At 26.7% G+C, this 17442-nt stretch overlaps 2 protein-coding genes across 7 annotated transcripts in view; one reads left to right on the plus strand and one right to left on the minus strand.

The window, feature by feature from the left end:
• Positions 1-17442, plus strand: part of LOC142324136 (putative phospholipase B-like lamina ancestor) — a 135490-nt gene that overhangs the window by 111183 nt on the left and 6865 nt on the right. For 2 of the 6 annotated variants that reach the window (XR_012756226.1, XM_075364821.1), the window contains exon 10: positions 3107-3193. Coding sequence is in view for 4 of the 6 variants with exons in the window: in XM_075364821.1 (XP_075220936.1) it covers positions 3107-3193 (87 nt within the window). In the remaining 2 variants the exon portion in view is untranslated. Of the gene's footprint in view, positions 1-3106; positions 7177-9749; positions 9807-12757; positions 12882-17442 lie in introns of those variants that run through there. The other 4 variants (XM_075364820.1, XM_075364819.1, XR_012756227.1 and 1 more) reach the window with 3 other exon arrangements.
• Positions 13039-17442, minus strand: part of LOC142324137 (pleckstrin homology domain-containing family A member 3-like) — a 37370-nt gene continuing 32966 nt past the window's right edge. Inside the window, exon 7 of the mRNA XM_075364823.1 lies at positions 13039-16057. Within this exon, the coding sequence (XP_075220938.1) occupies positions 16024-16057 (34 nt within the window). The 3' untranslated portion in view covers positions 13039-16023. The remainder of the gene's footprint in view (positions 16058-17442) is intronic.

Below are 17442 nucleotides of genomic sequence, written 5' to 3' on the forward strand. Positions count from 1 at the left end.
AGCAGAATGTGAATAAAATCTAGCTTAGTTACAATATTATTGGCAGGCTTACTATTTTGTTTTTGTTTTATTTTTTTTAAAATTAAAGTAAAAAGCTTTGTTATAACAAAATAAGTAATGAAAGATTGAAAGCCATACATACACTAATGAATGTACTTTAATTCATTAAATTTTCTTGGTTAATTAGACTGAGATGCCAAATATCTAAAGTACCGTATATTTTTCATTTTTTAGCTACATTAAATTTTCAGCATACTGTAGTAACAATCTCTGGTAAAATAATTACTGCTTAATTTAACTGTAGGTAGTTATTTTATATTATCTTTCATTCATTCTAGATCAGGTGAATCATGTAATAACTACATTAACCTGTGTCAGATCTTGCAAATTCGTAGATAGATATTACTTTTTGTTCAAATGGTGGAATTATCTACATTATAGGGGGTTTCTGTTAATTGGTTTAGGTTTGTACTAACACAGTAAAGTAGATTACCTAATAATCAGATTTTAATTTCTACAGTTATTTTATTTTAATTATAAAATTTAATTTATATTTTTAAATATTTATTTCATATTTGAGTAATATTAAGGGTTTTTCATGTTTTATTTATTTTTATAATGTTTTAATTTTTACAATGCTTTCAAAAAGCAAAAATACATCTGTCATTCAGTAATACAACAATATGTAACATCAACTAATTTTACAATAGTTGTTGGAAATGATCCCATGACATCCAAATTTCATATGTTTTTTCTTATTCTCAAAGACTCTTACAAGTTTTTCATGTGGAATGTTCTTGGTGAAATCACAAATAATAGTTTGAAGATCCTGGAGGCTATTGGGGTTTCCTTGATAAACTTTATTTTTTGTATAATTGCAGAAATAAAAATATCTGGAGGACTTAAGTCCTGAGAATGAGGGGGTCCCAAGCCCTTAGAAGTAATTCGATCTCAAAAATGTCTGCCTGGCCATAGGCACAGCTGCACTGTCTTGTTGAATTCAAGCATTGTTAATTTTATCCTCAGTTAAATCTCCCATGAACTAGTGAATGATTTCTCAAAAATGAGCAGAATTTATTGTTTTTTGTGAAGAATATTGGGCTGATTCTTCTCCTGGATATTGCAATCTACATCCCAATCTTTTGGTCATGTAGAGGAATTTTATCTGCAGCATATGGGTTTTTGCCAGACCATAAATGTCAATCTATGTGTGTACATACTCTAATAAATGGAACCCTGTCTCATTGATATTAAAAACATAATCCAAAATATTGTCTGAATTGCCAGCTAAAAACGGTTGAATCATTCACAGTATTGAACTCGTTTTCCACACTTCCACACTCTGTGGTCAATAACTTTTGATTCACTTTTACTTCACATGGGATGAAACTGAGTTTCTTACAAACTGCCTTTTGTGCAGTTACAAAACTGATGTTTTTCTGTCAGGCCAACTTTCAGATGGACTTGGGAGTACGTTGCGTAGCAGCTTATACATCTTGCAGTTCAATTTTCTTCACCAAGTACTGATGGTCTACCATTTCACTCATAGTCCTTTACCAATCCCATCGCTAGTTTTCTTGATTAGCACTCTTACACTATACCAATTAGTAACTGGTGTACCTAGAAATGTAATGGAAAACTGAGCTTTCACTGTATGTGTGTACTCCCTGTGCTTATGGAAGACATATTCAATGAAAAGTATTTACTGTTCTAAAGTTAACAACATTCTGAATACACACGGAAAGACACAGATCAATCATTCATACAATGAAACCAGACACACCTTCTCATCTCAAGATCATTGAATTCATGAGCCTGACTGGCTCCAAAAGTAAATTGACAGAGTGCAAGATTACTCAATTTTTCAGAAAATATTCCTTGCGGTGCACGGAATACAATCCCTCACATATAATTGTTTATATAGTTACTTTTGAACGTGTGCTTTCATTTTTCCATATTTTTCTAAAAACCTATTATAATAATTTTAATATATTTATGTCTTTGATAAAAGTTAATTTCTCTCTTTCTCCTTCTTATTCTCACTTTTTTTACGCATTTTCTCTTATCAAATTTTTTATTTTCTTTACTATCATAATTATGTCTGGATTGATTTATTCAATATAATATACTTTAGAATCATCTTATTAATTCTTGTCAGTATTTTTTAGTATTTATTTTTCCAGAATTGATAATTTTCCATCTTTCAATTTGTTAATGACTCTGTAATTTTTATCATTTTATTTAGGGTGTGTTATTCCCTCTCAAGGGCTACCTGTTTTGTACATTAACTAAAAACAGAATTTTTACAATTAGAAATGGATAAAAAAAATATTGTACTTGTATTAATGTTATTCAGTCATAATTCATTTAAAGAAATATTTTTAGAATAAGATTATTTAAAAAAAGGAGTTTTTGTTGTTTAAATGAACACTAAAGTAAAACAAATTATTTTGTGCATAACTGAAAATCATGAAAGTCAGTGGTCATTCCCTAGTTCTATAAACTGGTGTGATCTAAGCTCATAAAGAAAGTACAGCTTCTGGACTTTCTGCAAAGAATGGGTTACCTTGTTTTTTTGAATTTCTGACCTGTGAAAATTTTTTAAATACTCTGTTTATTACAGCCCCTCTTTGTTCAGATTTTTGAAATAGGTAAATTAAAAAAGTAATTAGACAAATTATTAAAGAGAATGTGTTGTATACTTTAAATAAAAGCTTCAATTTTTTATCATGAATATAGTTCATGATTTTCTACACTTAATTTTCATTATCCCTAATTGCTATGCATGTTACACTAATTATCCCTGAATATTGTTGTTCATAGGTGTTGTGAACTAATATTTTATTTGAATTATTTATTGGAAAACAATAAGTATTTCAAATATTCACATACTACCCACTAAAACAATTTATCTTTTTTTCTTATCTATTAATCTGAATTTTGAGGTTACCTCAGCCATGAATCATTACAGATTTTATATATACTGAAATTCCATCTGCTAACCAACTTATTTTAAGTGTTTTATTTGTATTTTAATCATAAATATGAATAATATAATGGTAATATATACATTTAAAACAGCATTGTTAAATTTATTTTTTTACAGGATATTATAGATTTAGGAGGATATCGCCACCAAGATTTAGAAGATTTTACTGCAGCACGTCTTCTTTTACAACAAGGTCAAGAAAATGTGAGTGATATAACATCAATGTTAGAGCTAATGCGAAGTCCAGATATATCTTTATTTGGTCGTGGTGACTTGCTTTCATATGATCAAACAACGCCTTCCTCTACTCCTTCCACATCTCCTTTTTCTTCTTCATCAAATAATATTTCCAATAACACCTCTTCATCAGTTGCAGGTACCATTTCATCAACAAATCAAAATAACAGTAATAAATTACCAAAAGCACCCTTAGATCTCGGGCTTTATGCAACTAATAATTACTACCGACAACATCACTTAAAAGGTAGTTTTAGAGATATTTTTAAAAAAATAATAGCTGCAAAAAAAATTAGAGAAGAATTATCAGATAATTCAATCGGTAATGATAGTGACAGCGGCGAAGATTTAAAAAGTGAAGAGGAAAAACAAATAATAAAAGTATCGATGAAAAATAAAACTATGTTAAATATGTTTCAGAGGCAACCACAAATTAAAGTTATTAAACCACATAATGGCATTAGCACTGTACAAAATAAAGATTTAACTGGTGTGATAGATTTTAAAATAACTCAAGGTAATGGTGAAACATTTTTTGCAGCAGCTGGACCGTTATATAGTATTACTAAAGGACCTATTATTATTGAACCTTTTCAATGGTCAAAAAGCCCTGTTAAAGATTTACCACATAATGGTCAGTCTGATAGCTGGCAGTTTGAGCCGGTTGAACCGAATTGGGTTTGGACCATACGTCATTAATGTTACTTTTTATGTAGTATTAAAAATTAATATAGTTATATAATACTCAATATAGTAATGTAAAAAATATATAAAAACTTCTATTTATTTTTACTATTACAATTTTTTTAATACAGTGCATATCTAAACATATTTTATTACAAAAAAAATTATTTTTAATTAAAAAAGAGATGATTGTGTTTTAAATGGTATATTAAAAAAAATAAAAATTAATATATTTGCACATGGTAGTACAAGTTTGCAGTAATTTTTCCTAGCTGTATAGAACTATAAATCTTATTTATACAGGAAATTGGCCTTAATACTATCACATTTAATTTGACATTGATTTAACATTCAATACAATTAAATGTGATGTACCTGATGCTCAAGAATTATCTGAACAATTTTGATATTGAGTAAACTATTTATTTATTAAGATACAAAAACGAGTTGTATGAATTTAAAGCTGAAAGTTTTTTTATTTGTTATCAAAGACATTCAATGTGTGCACCATTAGTAATTCGCAAAATATCCCAACTGGTAATCAATTTCATGCCACGTTCATTGTAACATATTTATATCTATGAGTTTGAATGCGTTAATCTTCTCCTAAAGGTCATCAATATTCACTACACAATTTTTTTGTACATTGTCCTTGATGACATCCTTCTTATCTTTAACACTGCCAGTTTCTTTAAATTTATCATACCATGAATGAATATTTGTTCTAGAGGGTGGCTATAAGTTATATATAGTTATAAAATTGCGTCGAATTTGTTTTAATAAACCATTACGCATTGTGCTTTCATCTGTGAATTCATGGCGACTGACATATATGGTTTCATATACAATCACAGCACTATCTACTGTTTGCCAAGGGAAACTTTATAAGTTACCTGTTAAAGAGAGCTCAACCATTCATAAATTGGGCTATTACTTTTTTTCTAATTAGACATCAGAATTTTTCAGATAATTCTCAGACACCCAGTATTATTAAAATTACATGAACAATAATGTAAAATTTGTATCAAAATAATTGTAATTATGTGTTTAATTAAATTTTTATGAAGTACAAATAATCTTATTATGTACCTTAAATACTTCAGTGACTTCAAAAAAAGATTTCTTTTTCTTATTATATGTTTTTTGCAATTCTAGAAAAACCAGATTAATTTTTAGGTACTTTGTTATATTACCTTACATTAATTATTATTATTCCTTATTAATTATTCTTACATAATTTTGATGTGTGTAAGAAAATTTAAATTGCACTTATTTCTAGTACAAATCTTCATTTTTATATAATTTAAATGATTATGGAATAATTTTAGTAGAACTGGTCTTTCCAGTTAAGGCAATATTTTGACTACTTTTAGAAATAATTTTCTAGATAATTAATATTTATTAATTTTGTAAATTATATGAACCTATAGCATGATCTAAAGTTAATAATGTTTTTTTTAAAAGCAATTCCAATACTCAACTGCTACTGATATTTAATGCATAGGAACATATTAACAATTTAAAAAAATTTGTAAAAGGTATTTAAAAAATAATAATGTTGTAAGACTTCTCATAACAGAATACACTTGACATAAGGTAAAATTCCAGATTTGAGAAAGACAGTTTGTTTTAAAATTAGTACAAATATTTTTATTCAGAGATCTATACTATATTGTGTAGTAATGCTTAACTTACTCTGGTTTAAATGTATTACTTTTTGTGTAACACTTCTGATTCAGTTTTTGGGCCTTTTTTCAAACTTAGATTGTTTGCACATGATTGTTTATCTTTTGTTACTTTTTTGCTATGTTCTTGTTTACAACACTCAGCAACATTTGCAAAGACACCTGAACCAAATCATAATAAAAACATTTTATTACACAATTTGATTTGGTGTGTCATTACACAATTTCAAATCAACATCACCACTTTTTTTCTTTTTGTTGACATCACAGCTAATTAAACATACGAAATTGCATGCTGTACGTAGCAAAGCCAAGTAATGCATGAATCTGAAAACAAAATGGCAGTAGTCACATCACTTGAAAATCATTTAACACAGTAAATTTCATTGTCAATAGAAAAGACTAATTATTATCAGTTATCACTATCTTTTATTAATCCTTTTCAGTCATTATCATTACTGGTAACAGATAAATCTTTAGCTCATGCTTTGGGATTTTGCTGTATACTCATGAATAGTCCAAAAGGCTACAACAAACTGGTCAAGTCTATAACTAATCTATTACATTTCATTTCTTGTTCAGTTTGTTCCCAAATGACATACATTCCATTGTGTATAATATATTTACTGGTTTTTAGAAGAATTGATAATATTATGAAAATAATAAATCCCTGCGGATACACTGAATTTTGTTTGTTTAAACATCAAAAGTGAAATTAATGTGTTAAATATTTATTCTTACTAGTATACCAATATGAGGTAAACAAAAAATTAATTAACTTTAGGTATATTTTCACTTCTTGATCTTTCCTCTTGTGAGAGAATCTGGATATGAGAAGTTTACATATGGGAGGTTCGCTGTATTAATTTAAATTACTTATGCCAAGAAGACAAGTGATAAAGAAAAATTCAAGAGAATAAATTTTGTGCCAAGATTATATTAATTATTTTATAACTGCTAATAACTAATAAGACTTTGAATTAGATTTGTAGGAATTTAGAAATTTGATAATACTATTACATTAATTTTAAATACATAATCATTATAATTCAATTATTTTATGATTTTTTTTTTAATAATAACATTTTATCATAATTTAATTTATAGATAAATAAGAAAAACATATGAATGTTATCTATCGTATGTTTTCAATATCATATAATGTGTTTAATGAAAATTTACATGTATTTTTTTTTAAATATTGCATTATGTACCTTATAAACAGTGCCTTATGATAATGCTAGTGACTCAGATTTATTTTTTTACTACTTTGTACGTTAATAAATTCAATTTTATAAATTATATTTAATAGAGTTAGTATTATCTTTCTTTTAATGGAAAAAAATGATGAAATTTTAGCATATTTAATGATCAATTATGTAGATATATAATTTTTTAAAGAGATGTTCTAGGGTATTATGGATGTACCTGCATTACAAATTATTAGGAGGCAATATGCCTCCTAAACTGTTGTTTTCCAGTAATTTCTGATGTCAGTGATAATGTTATTTGATTTATTTTTTTATTTGGAATTACTAGTAATGTATATTAAAATTTGAAATAAATTTTCCATATTAATTAACAATTTTTTTCTTTATACTTTTTATAAAAATAGTTCTAAGTGAAACAGTTAAATGTACTACATTTGTACAGTTTAATTTTAATTTCCTGGATTTTATTTATTAACCTTATTATTCTTTTTTGTCTGAGGGATTTACATAATGACTTTCCTGTTCTTAATTTACTGAGAACAAAGACTGTGTAGTTGTAAAAGAATTATGTTTGTAGAAAGGGCTTATGGTTGCCAGTTTTACTCTGCTTCCATTTCCCATATTATATGTTCACTGCTGAAAGAGACTTTTAACTACCTCGATCAGATTATCTTCTGGTTCATCTTGTGTTATACAAAGCTAAAACAAGTCAATATGAACAATTATTATTAGCACACAACAACAAACAGGATGTACAAAAAAGAATATCAGGGATTTAAAATGAATTAATATCTCTTAACTTTGACATACAGTAATGAATCACAAATAAAATGAAATATAGTTTTTCCCACAAATGTTCAATGTACAGCACACATCCAACTGATAGGAGAATTTATCTCATTCTTTAAACAATATATCTGGAGTAATGGAAGGGACAGCTGCTTCAATCCTGTACCTGAAATCTAGTAGATCATAGGTAGAGGAGGTATAAACAAGATCCTTTATAAAACCCCAAAGGATAAAATCACATGGGGTCAGATCGAGGGACCTTGGAAGCCAGCACAAATAAACTCTTTGTCAGGTCCATGATGTTCAATCCAGTGGTTGGGGGGGGGGGGGGGAATCATTCAATTAATCCTGTACAGAATTATGCCAATGAACAGCACCATTTTGTTACATTTTCTACTCAATCTTGCACTTGAGGAAAGAGCTACATGCAGAGCATATTTACATAAGCAGCTCCTGTTACGCTAGCTTCAGCAAACGAGAATGACTGTAAACTTGCCATTGGAATATTGCACAGAAAAAAATTAATTTTGGGAAGTCCCATTTGCATTATAAGTGTTCATGCAATTATTTGACCCCCAGATTCAGGCATTGTGTGTTAACTTTTCTACTAACATGAAATGTTGATTCATAACTATACACAATGTGATTAAGAAAGCCATGATCTTCATGCTACAAAATTTTGTTTGTGAATTTGGCATACATAGTGTAGTCAGTAGGCTTCAAAGCCTGTAACAGTATGAACTCTTTAAACATTTCTTTAAAACATTCTACACTGTCATCACCATCATGGCTAGTTACTAGATTGGTTTAGTCAATTGCACTGACTAGACCGATTGGTACAGGGGCTTTGCACAAATTTAACAGAAGAGTACTACAGCATGCCAAAATCAGCATTATAAAAATCATTCATATTTTACTTCCATTTATGCCATATTTATGTGAGGCAGGAATTTTTAGTTGTTTTACAACCAAATCAAAGTACAGGAGCAGACTATACCACAATGGATATGAGAATTCAACTTCCTAATATTCTGTTCAAGATCAAAAGAATTTTTAATTAAAATACCTTTTAAATTTTTTACCTTTTTAAATTTTTACCTTTGTTTATGTTACAATTGTGATGTATTTTGTTTTAAATAACTTTTGCTTAGATTTTCTCATTTACTTTATTTATTATTATATCTACCTATCCTACAAAACAAACTTCATGGTCCATTAAAACTTCAGGAATTATGAAGTGTTCTATTATAGGAAAAATTAAGAAAATTTAAACAATTAACTGCAATTGATAACTTCAATTTTTTGCTTAATAATGTTTTCACCAGTATAAACCTTATGCAACATTCATTATATAAAAAGCATTAATGAAAACTTGACCAATAATCTTACTTCGGTATTTTTCTGGTAATAATTGTAAATTAATCAGTTTAAATAAATGTATTGTTCTTGAACACATGTGTTCATCACAAAACTTTATCAATATCAAGATATATGATACACAAATAAGATAAGGAGAGTAAAAATATATACAAAATACAATATAAACAAAATGTTTATTAATTAACAAATTAAATTATACACGTTTACAATACAGAATACTGTAATAATAATAATAATTAGCTATAACATTTTAATAAATTCGATTATAATTATTATTGTATAACACTATAACAACTGAGAAACATCAAATAATATATATATATACATATAAAATGTAGACAATAATATTACTATATCTAAATAATGAATATCATTTTACATAATGTGGAATGTTTTATATATAAAAAAAAGAATGACTGGGACTTGGTACTCTTATCTGTAAATTATTAAGTAACTGAAGAATATTTACAATATCAATACACCTCCACTATCTGGTAAAAAAAACTAAAAAACAGTCTTAGAACTCTAAATGCCACTCAAAAAAATATTTTCATAATCATCTATGAACAATAAGCATTGATATTAAACAATTTCCTCCAACACATATCTTAGGTCTACCAGGATCATTCCAACCAAAATGCATATATATATATATATACAAACACACATTATACATGTAGTACAGTTTAGAATTATAATTATTATTGCAATTTTCATTAATAATAATTAATACACAATTCTCATTATTTTATTATTTTTATTATGTAATAACAGAACTTTCAATCATGACAAGATGTGGAATTAGCAAAAGCTTCTTCACAAAAAATTAAGGTAAGACAACTTATCTCAATTTTCTGTCTAGGTGGTTTATTTAAAAAAATTTAAATATAATATATATATCAATTTTCTGGAACTACTATTATATCAAAGTATGGTATCGTTTGTTAGTAACAACCTAAAATTCATTGTTACACCAAAAAAGATGTAAGCTACCATCATATTGCTTAAACATGTCTAGTGCAGAATAACAATCAGATTGTTTTTTTTAATGCCATTATATTTTTATATTTCATTACTTTCTCTAATAGCTTAGTTATACCTAAATCTAATTAGGACAATTTATATAAATGAGGTAATTTAATTAAAAACAGTAAATGTTTTCAATTAAAAAATGGAGATCATTTGAAGGAAAATTATATTGTACCTACAATATAAAGTGCCATAATATAAATACAATTCGTAGAACTTGAATTTGTAATAAATTACAATCACAGAAATACATACAATTAAGCTCATTCATTTGTAGAGTGGCCTCAATGTTGCTGCAGTACAGATTTTTCCATGTTTTCTGAGCATGTAGCCTCATGACATCTTGTAATTTTTATTATTTTCTACTATAAAATATAATTGTAAGTAATAAATAACAGTTTATCGAATCCTGGACTAAGGTTGCTTGTGGTATTAGTACAGTATCCTGGTAGAGAAATCCATACTCCTAAAAACTTAATTTTTAATGTTAAACCAAACCAAATTTGTTTTTAATATAAGGTGAATATCCCAGTGAACCAGATCTTATTTATCACCCATAAAGGAACTCACAAAAAAAAATATGTACATTTTTAAGAAAATTGTGTTTATTTACTTTTATTCTTGTTCCTGAAATCTTTCAATAAAATTTATCAACAGAATGTAATTTACAAAAGAAAACCCCAAAAGTTAGGGTACGGGAACTTCCTCTATCTTCTATTTGACTTATATTTTTTATATTTTAAAAAACTAAAGTTGTAAACAATCCTATTTACTAAGATTTCAGGTAGAAATTTTGTCTAAAATCCAATCTGTTTATGTAAGTTTAAAAAAGGCTTTATCAAAAGAGAAGCAGGGGTTGAATTTTTTCTAGTTGTTTTAGAAACAGTTTATATTTCAATCGTGTAAATTGTTATGAGTAGTTAAAATACACTGCCTTTAAAATGAGTTACATCATCCATGCATAATCCCATAAAAACAGTGCAACAGTAAATCTCACTGATTTGCTTTAGTTTTATAAAAAATATAAAGATAACATGAAAATAAAATATTTCTTAGCAATTTACAAATATGACCAATTGCATACATATAATTAATCAACTGCCTACCTAATAAAACTGTAGTGTAATAATAATTTTTATTTATATTACTTCAGCAACCACAGGCTTATGCTCAATTACAGTTAAGTAATAGTGACTGAAAGAGTTGGCAGGTACATGCTCTTTTTTCTCAAGATAAGAAATTAACTTAATTGTGGGTAAAACAGATATTTTCCTGGCTAAGCTTAAGGATTAAATCTTTTAGATTTCTGGCAGGATGCTGCTCAAGGATGGTAGCTCAAGAATAGTTTTATTAGATTTTTATAAAATTTAATATTTTTTTCTAAATTTAACTGGCAGAAATTTGCAGCTATCTCGTGTTCTTACTAGAACATGATCTTGTCTACTCAAAATATTATTTTCCAAAAAAAAAATTAGATTCCTGAAAAATAAAAAATTCTTTTGGTTTAAGTTTTACTGTCCTCACCTATAATGGAGTTACCTAGATAAATTTATACCTAAAAACATTCTCAATTTCAATAAAAACATGTGTTAAAAATCATTCAAAACAGCGCAATGGTTCATAAATAAGTTTTAAATAAACTTTGTTATATTCAAATTTATACATAAAGATGTTTTGTTAAACTTATATTATTACACTTTTAATAATTATCTGGCTTTAATAGTAAACGCAAACTACATACAATCGAAAGAAAAAACTGAATGATGGTTATAAACACAAGCAAAAACTAATTGAAATAAATTAAAAAAATATATGTATTTTTAAATAAATCTTGTTTGCTTATCATTAATAATTAATAGTTTCTTAATTTTCACAGCCAACCATAAATGACAAAATGGCATACAATTACAAAAATTGTTAGTTCTTTTGTAGAACAGCCTCACAAACAAGCTGGAAAATAATCTTAGTAAAAAGGAAAAAAAAATATTTACTGTTCATAGAATAAATATTGTATAAAAACAAAATAATAAAATAAATTAAAAGTTTACCTTAAGTTCCAAACATCAATAAAAATGCTTTTAATGAATTAATTCTAATAGTATGTTACAATTTAAACAAATTAAAGAGTAATAACATAATGCAATAATATATCAAAGTTTATATAACAAATTATTATTTTCAGGTATTATTTTATACGAGAGGTGTTTAAAAAATTACTTTTACGTCTACATACAATAAAAATAACTAAATAAAACTATTGAAAGTAACTATATAAGAGTATAAGTAATTTTTGAAATTATTAAGTGCAGATAAAAACGTAACAATTTTTTAAAGTAATACTTTTGTGAAATTGCATAAATAATAACAATTGTTAAATATGTTAAGATTATATACGAAAGTTCATTCTAGGAAGACTAGATTTAATTCTTTTCAAAATGATATCTAAATATTTTTTTAAATCATAATTATATATTTTTTACATTAAATCAACAAAATGTGAATACATTTTATATATTAACTGAATTAAGGATATGAGGGTTTTAACTGATCAAAAGTTAATCATAAATAAAAAGAAAAAAATTCTTATGACTACTAATTTTTACTTTGAATTAATTGGGTATTAAAAATTATAATAGAAGAAACAATTAAATTATACCACATAGGAGATAAAATTGATTAAAAAAATTAGAATATAAAAAGTTTTTTTGAATTTCTCAGAATACTTTTTATTCTCTTTGTTTTCTTTTTTACAGAAACATGAAGAAAATTAAACATTTTCTGAATCTATTTCATCTTGGATCATTCTCTTAATGAACATAGAATCTGAAACAATTTGGAACATCTCTAAGGGCTTGCATTTTAAAAGTACAAGGATTACTAACTTATTTTTAATAGGAACTGTTTTTATACTATTCTGATCAAAGCCAATACCTCATAAGATTGATTGTCTCCTTCCTTTTCTGTATTTATTGTTCTTTCTTTCTTGTATGGGTGACATCAGATTAAGTCAGCCAGTACCATGGTTTGATCTATAGTGTTAGGAGGTTCATATGTTTTAAAAGCTGGCAGGACAGCTACGTTCATTTTGGAGCTTATCGTGATGGCTATGGACTGTACTTCCTATCTATACATTGTAAAAAAATTCAAGCTAATTACTGAGATACTTACTGGGTAAGGCCAGTGCTCCTATTACTCATTAAATCTAATATAATATAAAAAATTGCAAAAATGCTGCATATCACAACTTCTCAAACACTTTTACTATATAAAGAAATGAAATAAATACTCCTCATTGTTAATATATGCAACTAATTTTCACAAATTCTGGATTTTCACTTTAAAAAAAAATTAGGAAGCCTAAATCTATCACATAATTACTTCAGAAATTAAACTGATTGTGCAGCCACTTGAAAGGAAACGCAGAGTACTACCTTATCAGTCAACATGTAACTCCTCTGACAGAATTATATCTAGGATATTCCTTTGACTAAATTAGATCACACCATGATCTAGCACGGTCTGGACCTACACTCAGAGAACCTAAAATGGAGAAAAAGATAAGGATAAAAAAACGAGTGGATAGTTATTAAGGACCTTGTTGGAACTACGTAAAAACATATAACTCCATCCATTGGGCAGCTTAAGGCTGTCACCAAAGGTGGAGGGAGTCGCTCAGATCATAGCATTTTATATTGATTAATTATTAAGCCAGCTTATTACATTGTGTAAAATTAATTAAGGAGACACCTTAGAATTGATAATATGTCCAGTGTTCCTAAAGAAACAATCACCAGATTTTTTTGACATGTAGAAGTAATACTAATATACATTTTATATTAACTAACAAAACTAAAAGCCAGTTGGACCCCAAAGTTAGGTTTTTTATTAACTTTTAATAATAGTTAATATTTTTAATTTTAAAAAAAGATGCAATTAAACATGCGTAGGTAAGAAAAATAAGTACTAAATGCAGTACCTATATCCAACTCTGACACCGTGCTTATATACTACAATGCTTAATGATTCAAACATGAAATATCTAGCACTGTAATGGGAAAAGTTCAAGAAGAAAGATAGGAATTAACATAAGTTTTATAAAAACCTTTTGGGAATTTCAAGTGGGTTTTATGTATTCCCATTCTAACCTGCAGAGTATAAAGAAGATTTAAAAAAATGCAAATGGAGAGTATCCTTCTCTTGATGAAAGTTTTTATACAATTTACTCACATAAAGAAGCTCACCTAATTCTTACCAAAGAGCTTCAGAACCCACTGAAAATGCATGTTAACAAAATAATCATATAAAATACAAATTAAACAACATAAAATTTATAACAATATTTAAGGAAAACATTTTTCAGAATTTAAGACAATTTATATCTTCCTTTTAATAACTAACTGTAAGAACTTAATTATAAAATCTTAGCTAGCAATACAATTTAAAATATATATTTGCAATTATGCAATACACACATTAAAATGCGTAAATAAAATAAAAACAATTATCAAAAACCATTCAATATTCTTTATCATATTTATAAATTTTAACGACAAATTAAAAAGGAATGAGCAATGCGAAACTGTAAGTGAATCAATAACTAAAAGAATACTCAAAAATCTTTACAAAGAGGTAAAACATTTGGAGCTAGATGTATATTCTGATTTATAAACAATCATCAGTAAAAAAAAGCAATTATTAAAAGTAAATATAAATACTAAAATGCAGAAAGCAAGATTAATTTACAGTACAGTCTATACTATCAAAACTCTACTGGCCACCACACCCTTTCCTTATCTTACAACCTATGATTTGCAACCAGTTCAGTTAAAATATAAATTAAGGCAGGCCGGCCAGTCCAGAAGAAGTTTACATAGTTTAGATAACATTATAAAGCAACGTTTTGCTTTCTGCTTGAATTCATCACAAGACAGCATTACTTACATTGTATAGGATAACTTTAACCTATAAGAAAGGACCTTATTATATATATTTCACTCTCTATTTTTAATAAATTACTTCATAAATTTCTAAAGATTTCTTGAATTTAATTATTTAAAAATTGAATTATTTCCTTTCACAGTAAACCTGAATTTTCTTTGTACTAATTTAGTACAGGTAAATAAAATATTTAAATTTTAGTAATTAATCTTTCAAAATTACTTTAGCTTACAGTCTATTATTCATCTTCAAATGTCTGCAAAAATATTTGAAATGAATATTATACTTAAATATGAACTAAAATCTCTTTGTTTTTACTTCCTTCTATAAAGCAAAGAAAGTATTGTGATTACAAAAAAAATTTGGTTTTCAGATTTCAATGGAAATATCCATTTTGACCATCCCTGAATTCATTTTAACTAGTTTCAGGATGACATCTGTTTGTATGTATCTCGCACAATTCAAAAGCGATTAGCTGTAGGATATCAAAATTTTGGATTTAGGACTGCTGTAACATCTAGTTGTGCACCTCCCCTTTTGATTGCAATTGACTGAACCAAAAGTGTCCAAAAAAATCTAAAATTCAAATTTTTTGGATTTTGAACTTTCTTAACTGCAGCAATAAGCCCTCGTTGAGAGCTTTCCAATGATATATCATAAGTGATACTTATTTTCATTGGTTCCAGATTTAGAGCTGAATAAAATTTTAATTAAAGAAATATTTGGATCTTACAAGGGGAAGGCACATTGGTTCAAATCTGATTTCATCTCCTTTTTTTAACTTTTTTTTAAAATTTAAATATACTGATTTATTAATAATTACCTCTGATTGTAAAAAAAGTTTGACAATATATAATTCAACAATAAAAAAAAATATAAAAAACTCAGAAGTTATTAATGAAATAACATTTTATGTAATTTTCATTTTAATATAATGTGAATATATAATCTAATAGGTGTACAAGGCAGTCGTGTGATGTCCACATCAGATTTTTTCTTATTAATTTTCTTTACTGCTGATCATGGTTTCTCAATAATTCTCTTTCATCCTTCTATGGAAACACTAGAACCATGCCATTATTCATGGATTAGCTCTTAACCATTCTTCACATTTTCTGCAATATAATTTAGAATTATGTTATGATCTAAATAAAATATCTATTTATTTATTATATTTAAGTTGATGTTTTTTCATTTATAAAATAATATCAAGAAGCTTTTTTTTATACTGTTTTGTAATTTTTTTATTTTTAAATCTATTATTTATATTATTTTGTAATAACTACTAATGATTATTGTTTAATAATTTTAAACATACATCTAGTTCTGGATTTTTATTTTTTGTAAATTGTTGAGCATTCTCACTTTTATTTTATAATAATAATAACAAAATTAGTACAGTTTAACTGAATTCTTAAATATTACAATTATTAAATGTAACATTAAATATTATGTAAATCATTAAATATAATTTTTAAATAAGTTCTACACAATAAATTTAAAAAAATAAAATATTATAAAATGTTTATTTTATGAATAGTACTGCTACTGAACACACGTTGTGGTCCAATAATTTCACATTAAGTGGTGCTTATATTTTTTATTAGTTTGAAAATGATTTATGTTAAAAAAATGGGATGATTTTTTTAACACGTGAAAACAATAAAAGATCCATTTTTTCATTTTACAACTGTACAACATTACATATATATATATATATGTTACTATTTAAATAAATAAACAAGCACGATACACATTATCAGTAAACACATAATATATTTAAAATAAATATTAATAAGAAAAAAAGATTTTTATTTATATAAATCTCAATTAGTCAAGGTTGTGGGTCATCTGAAGAAATTAAACAAGATATTAATGTACAGATACTAAAGTCAAACATCGAGTTCAATAACATAACAGTAAATGCCTTGCCACAATAACTCTTCATTTTTACCTCCTACCCTTGATCTCATATTGTCTTTTTACATTTATCATTGTAATAGTATACTCTTACAAAATACATAGCATTAAAAAAGCTTCTAATCTGTAAAAAAAAAATTTAGCGATTTATTTTCCTTCATTATAATTTATTGCTGTCCTTTAGAGTTAAGAAAGATTAACCTTTCAATTTCAATCAATTGCTTACAGGGCTGCCTACAAAGAAATTGGAATGTATTTCAATAAATTTTATTTGATAGCCTACACATTATTTATAATGTTTTATTTCCTTCAAGGTTCTTCACTGCATTTTTAATGCACTGCTCCAATTATTTTTATATATATTTTCCTTGGAATTCTATCTTGGGGTAAGACAATTAACTGCAACCCATTACAACTGGTTCCTTTATACCTGACGTGTCTTGGGAAGTATCAGTATGAATCAGGGAAAATGGCTGGCTAGGTATCTCGGTATTAACATTGGTGTTAGTAAGATGTTAACAAAAAATTCTGAGGAAAGCATGGGACAAAATTTATCACCACTAACAAATCCTATCCTTTC

Source organism: Lycorma delicatula, chromosome 4 (assembly GCF_047948215.1).
Source record: "Lycorma delicatula isolate Av1 chromosome 4, ASM4794821v1, whole genome shotgun sequence".
In the NCBI taxonomy this organism is placed as follows: Eukaryota; Metazoa; Arthropoda; class Insecta; order Hemiptera; family Fulgoridae; genus Lycorma; species Lycorma delicatula.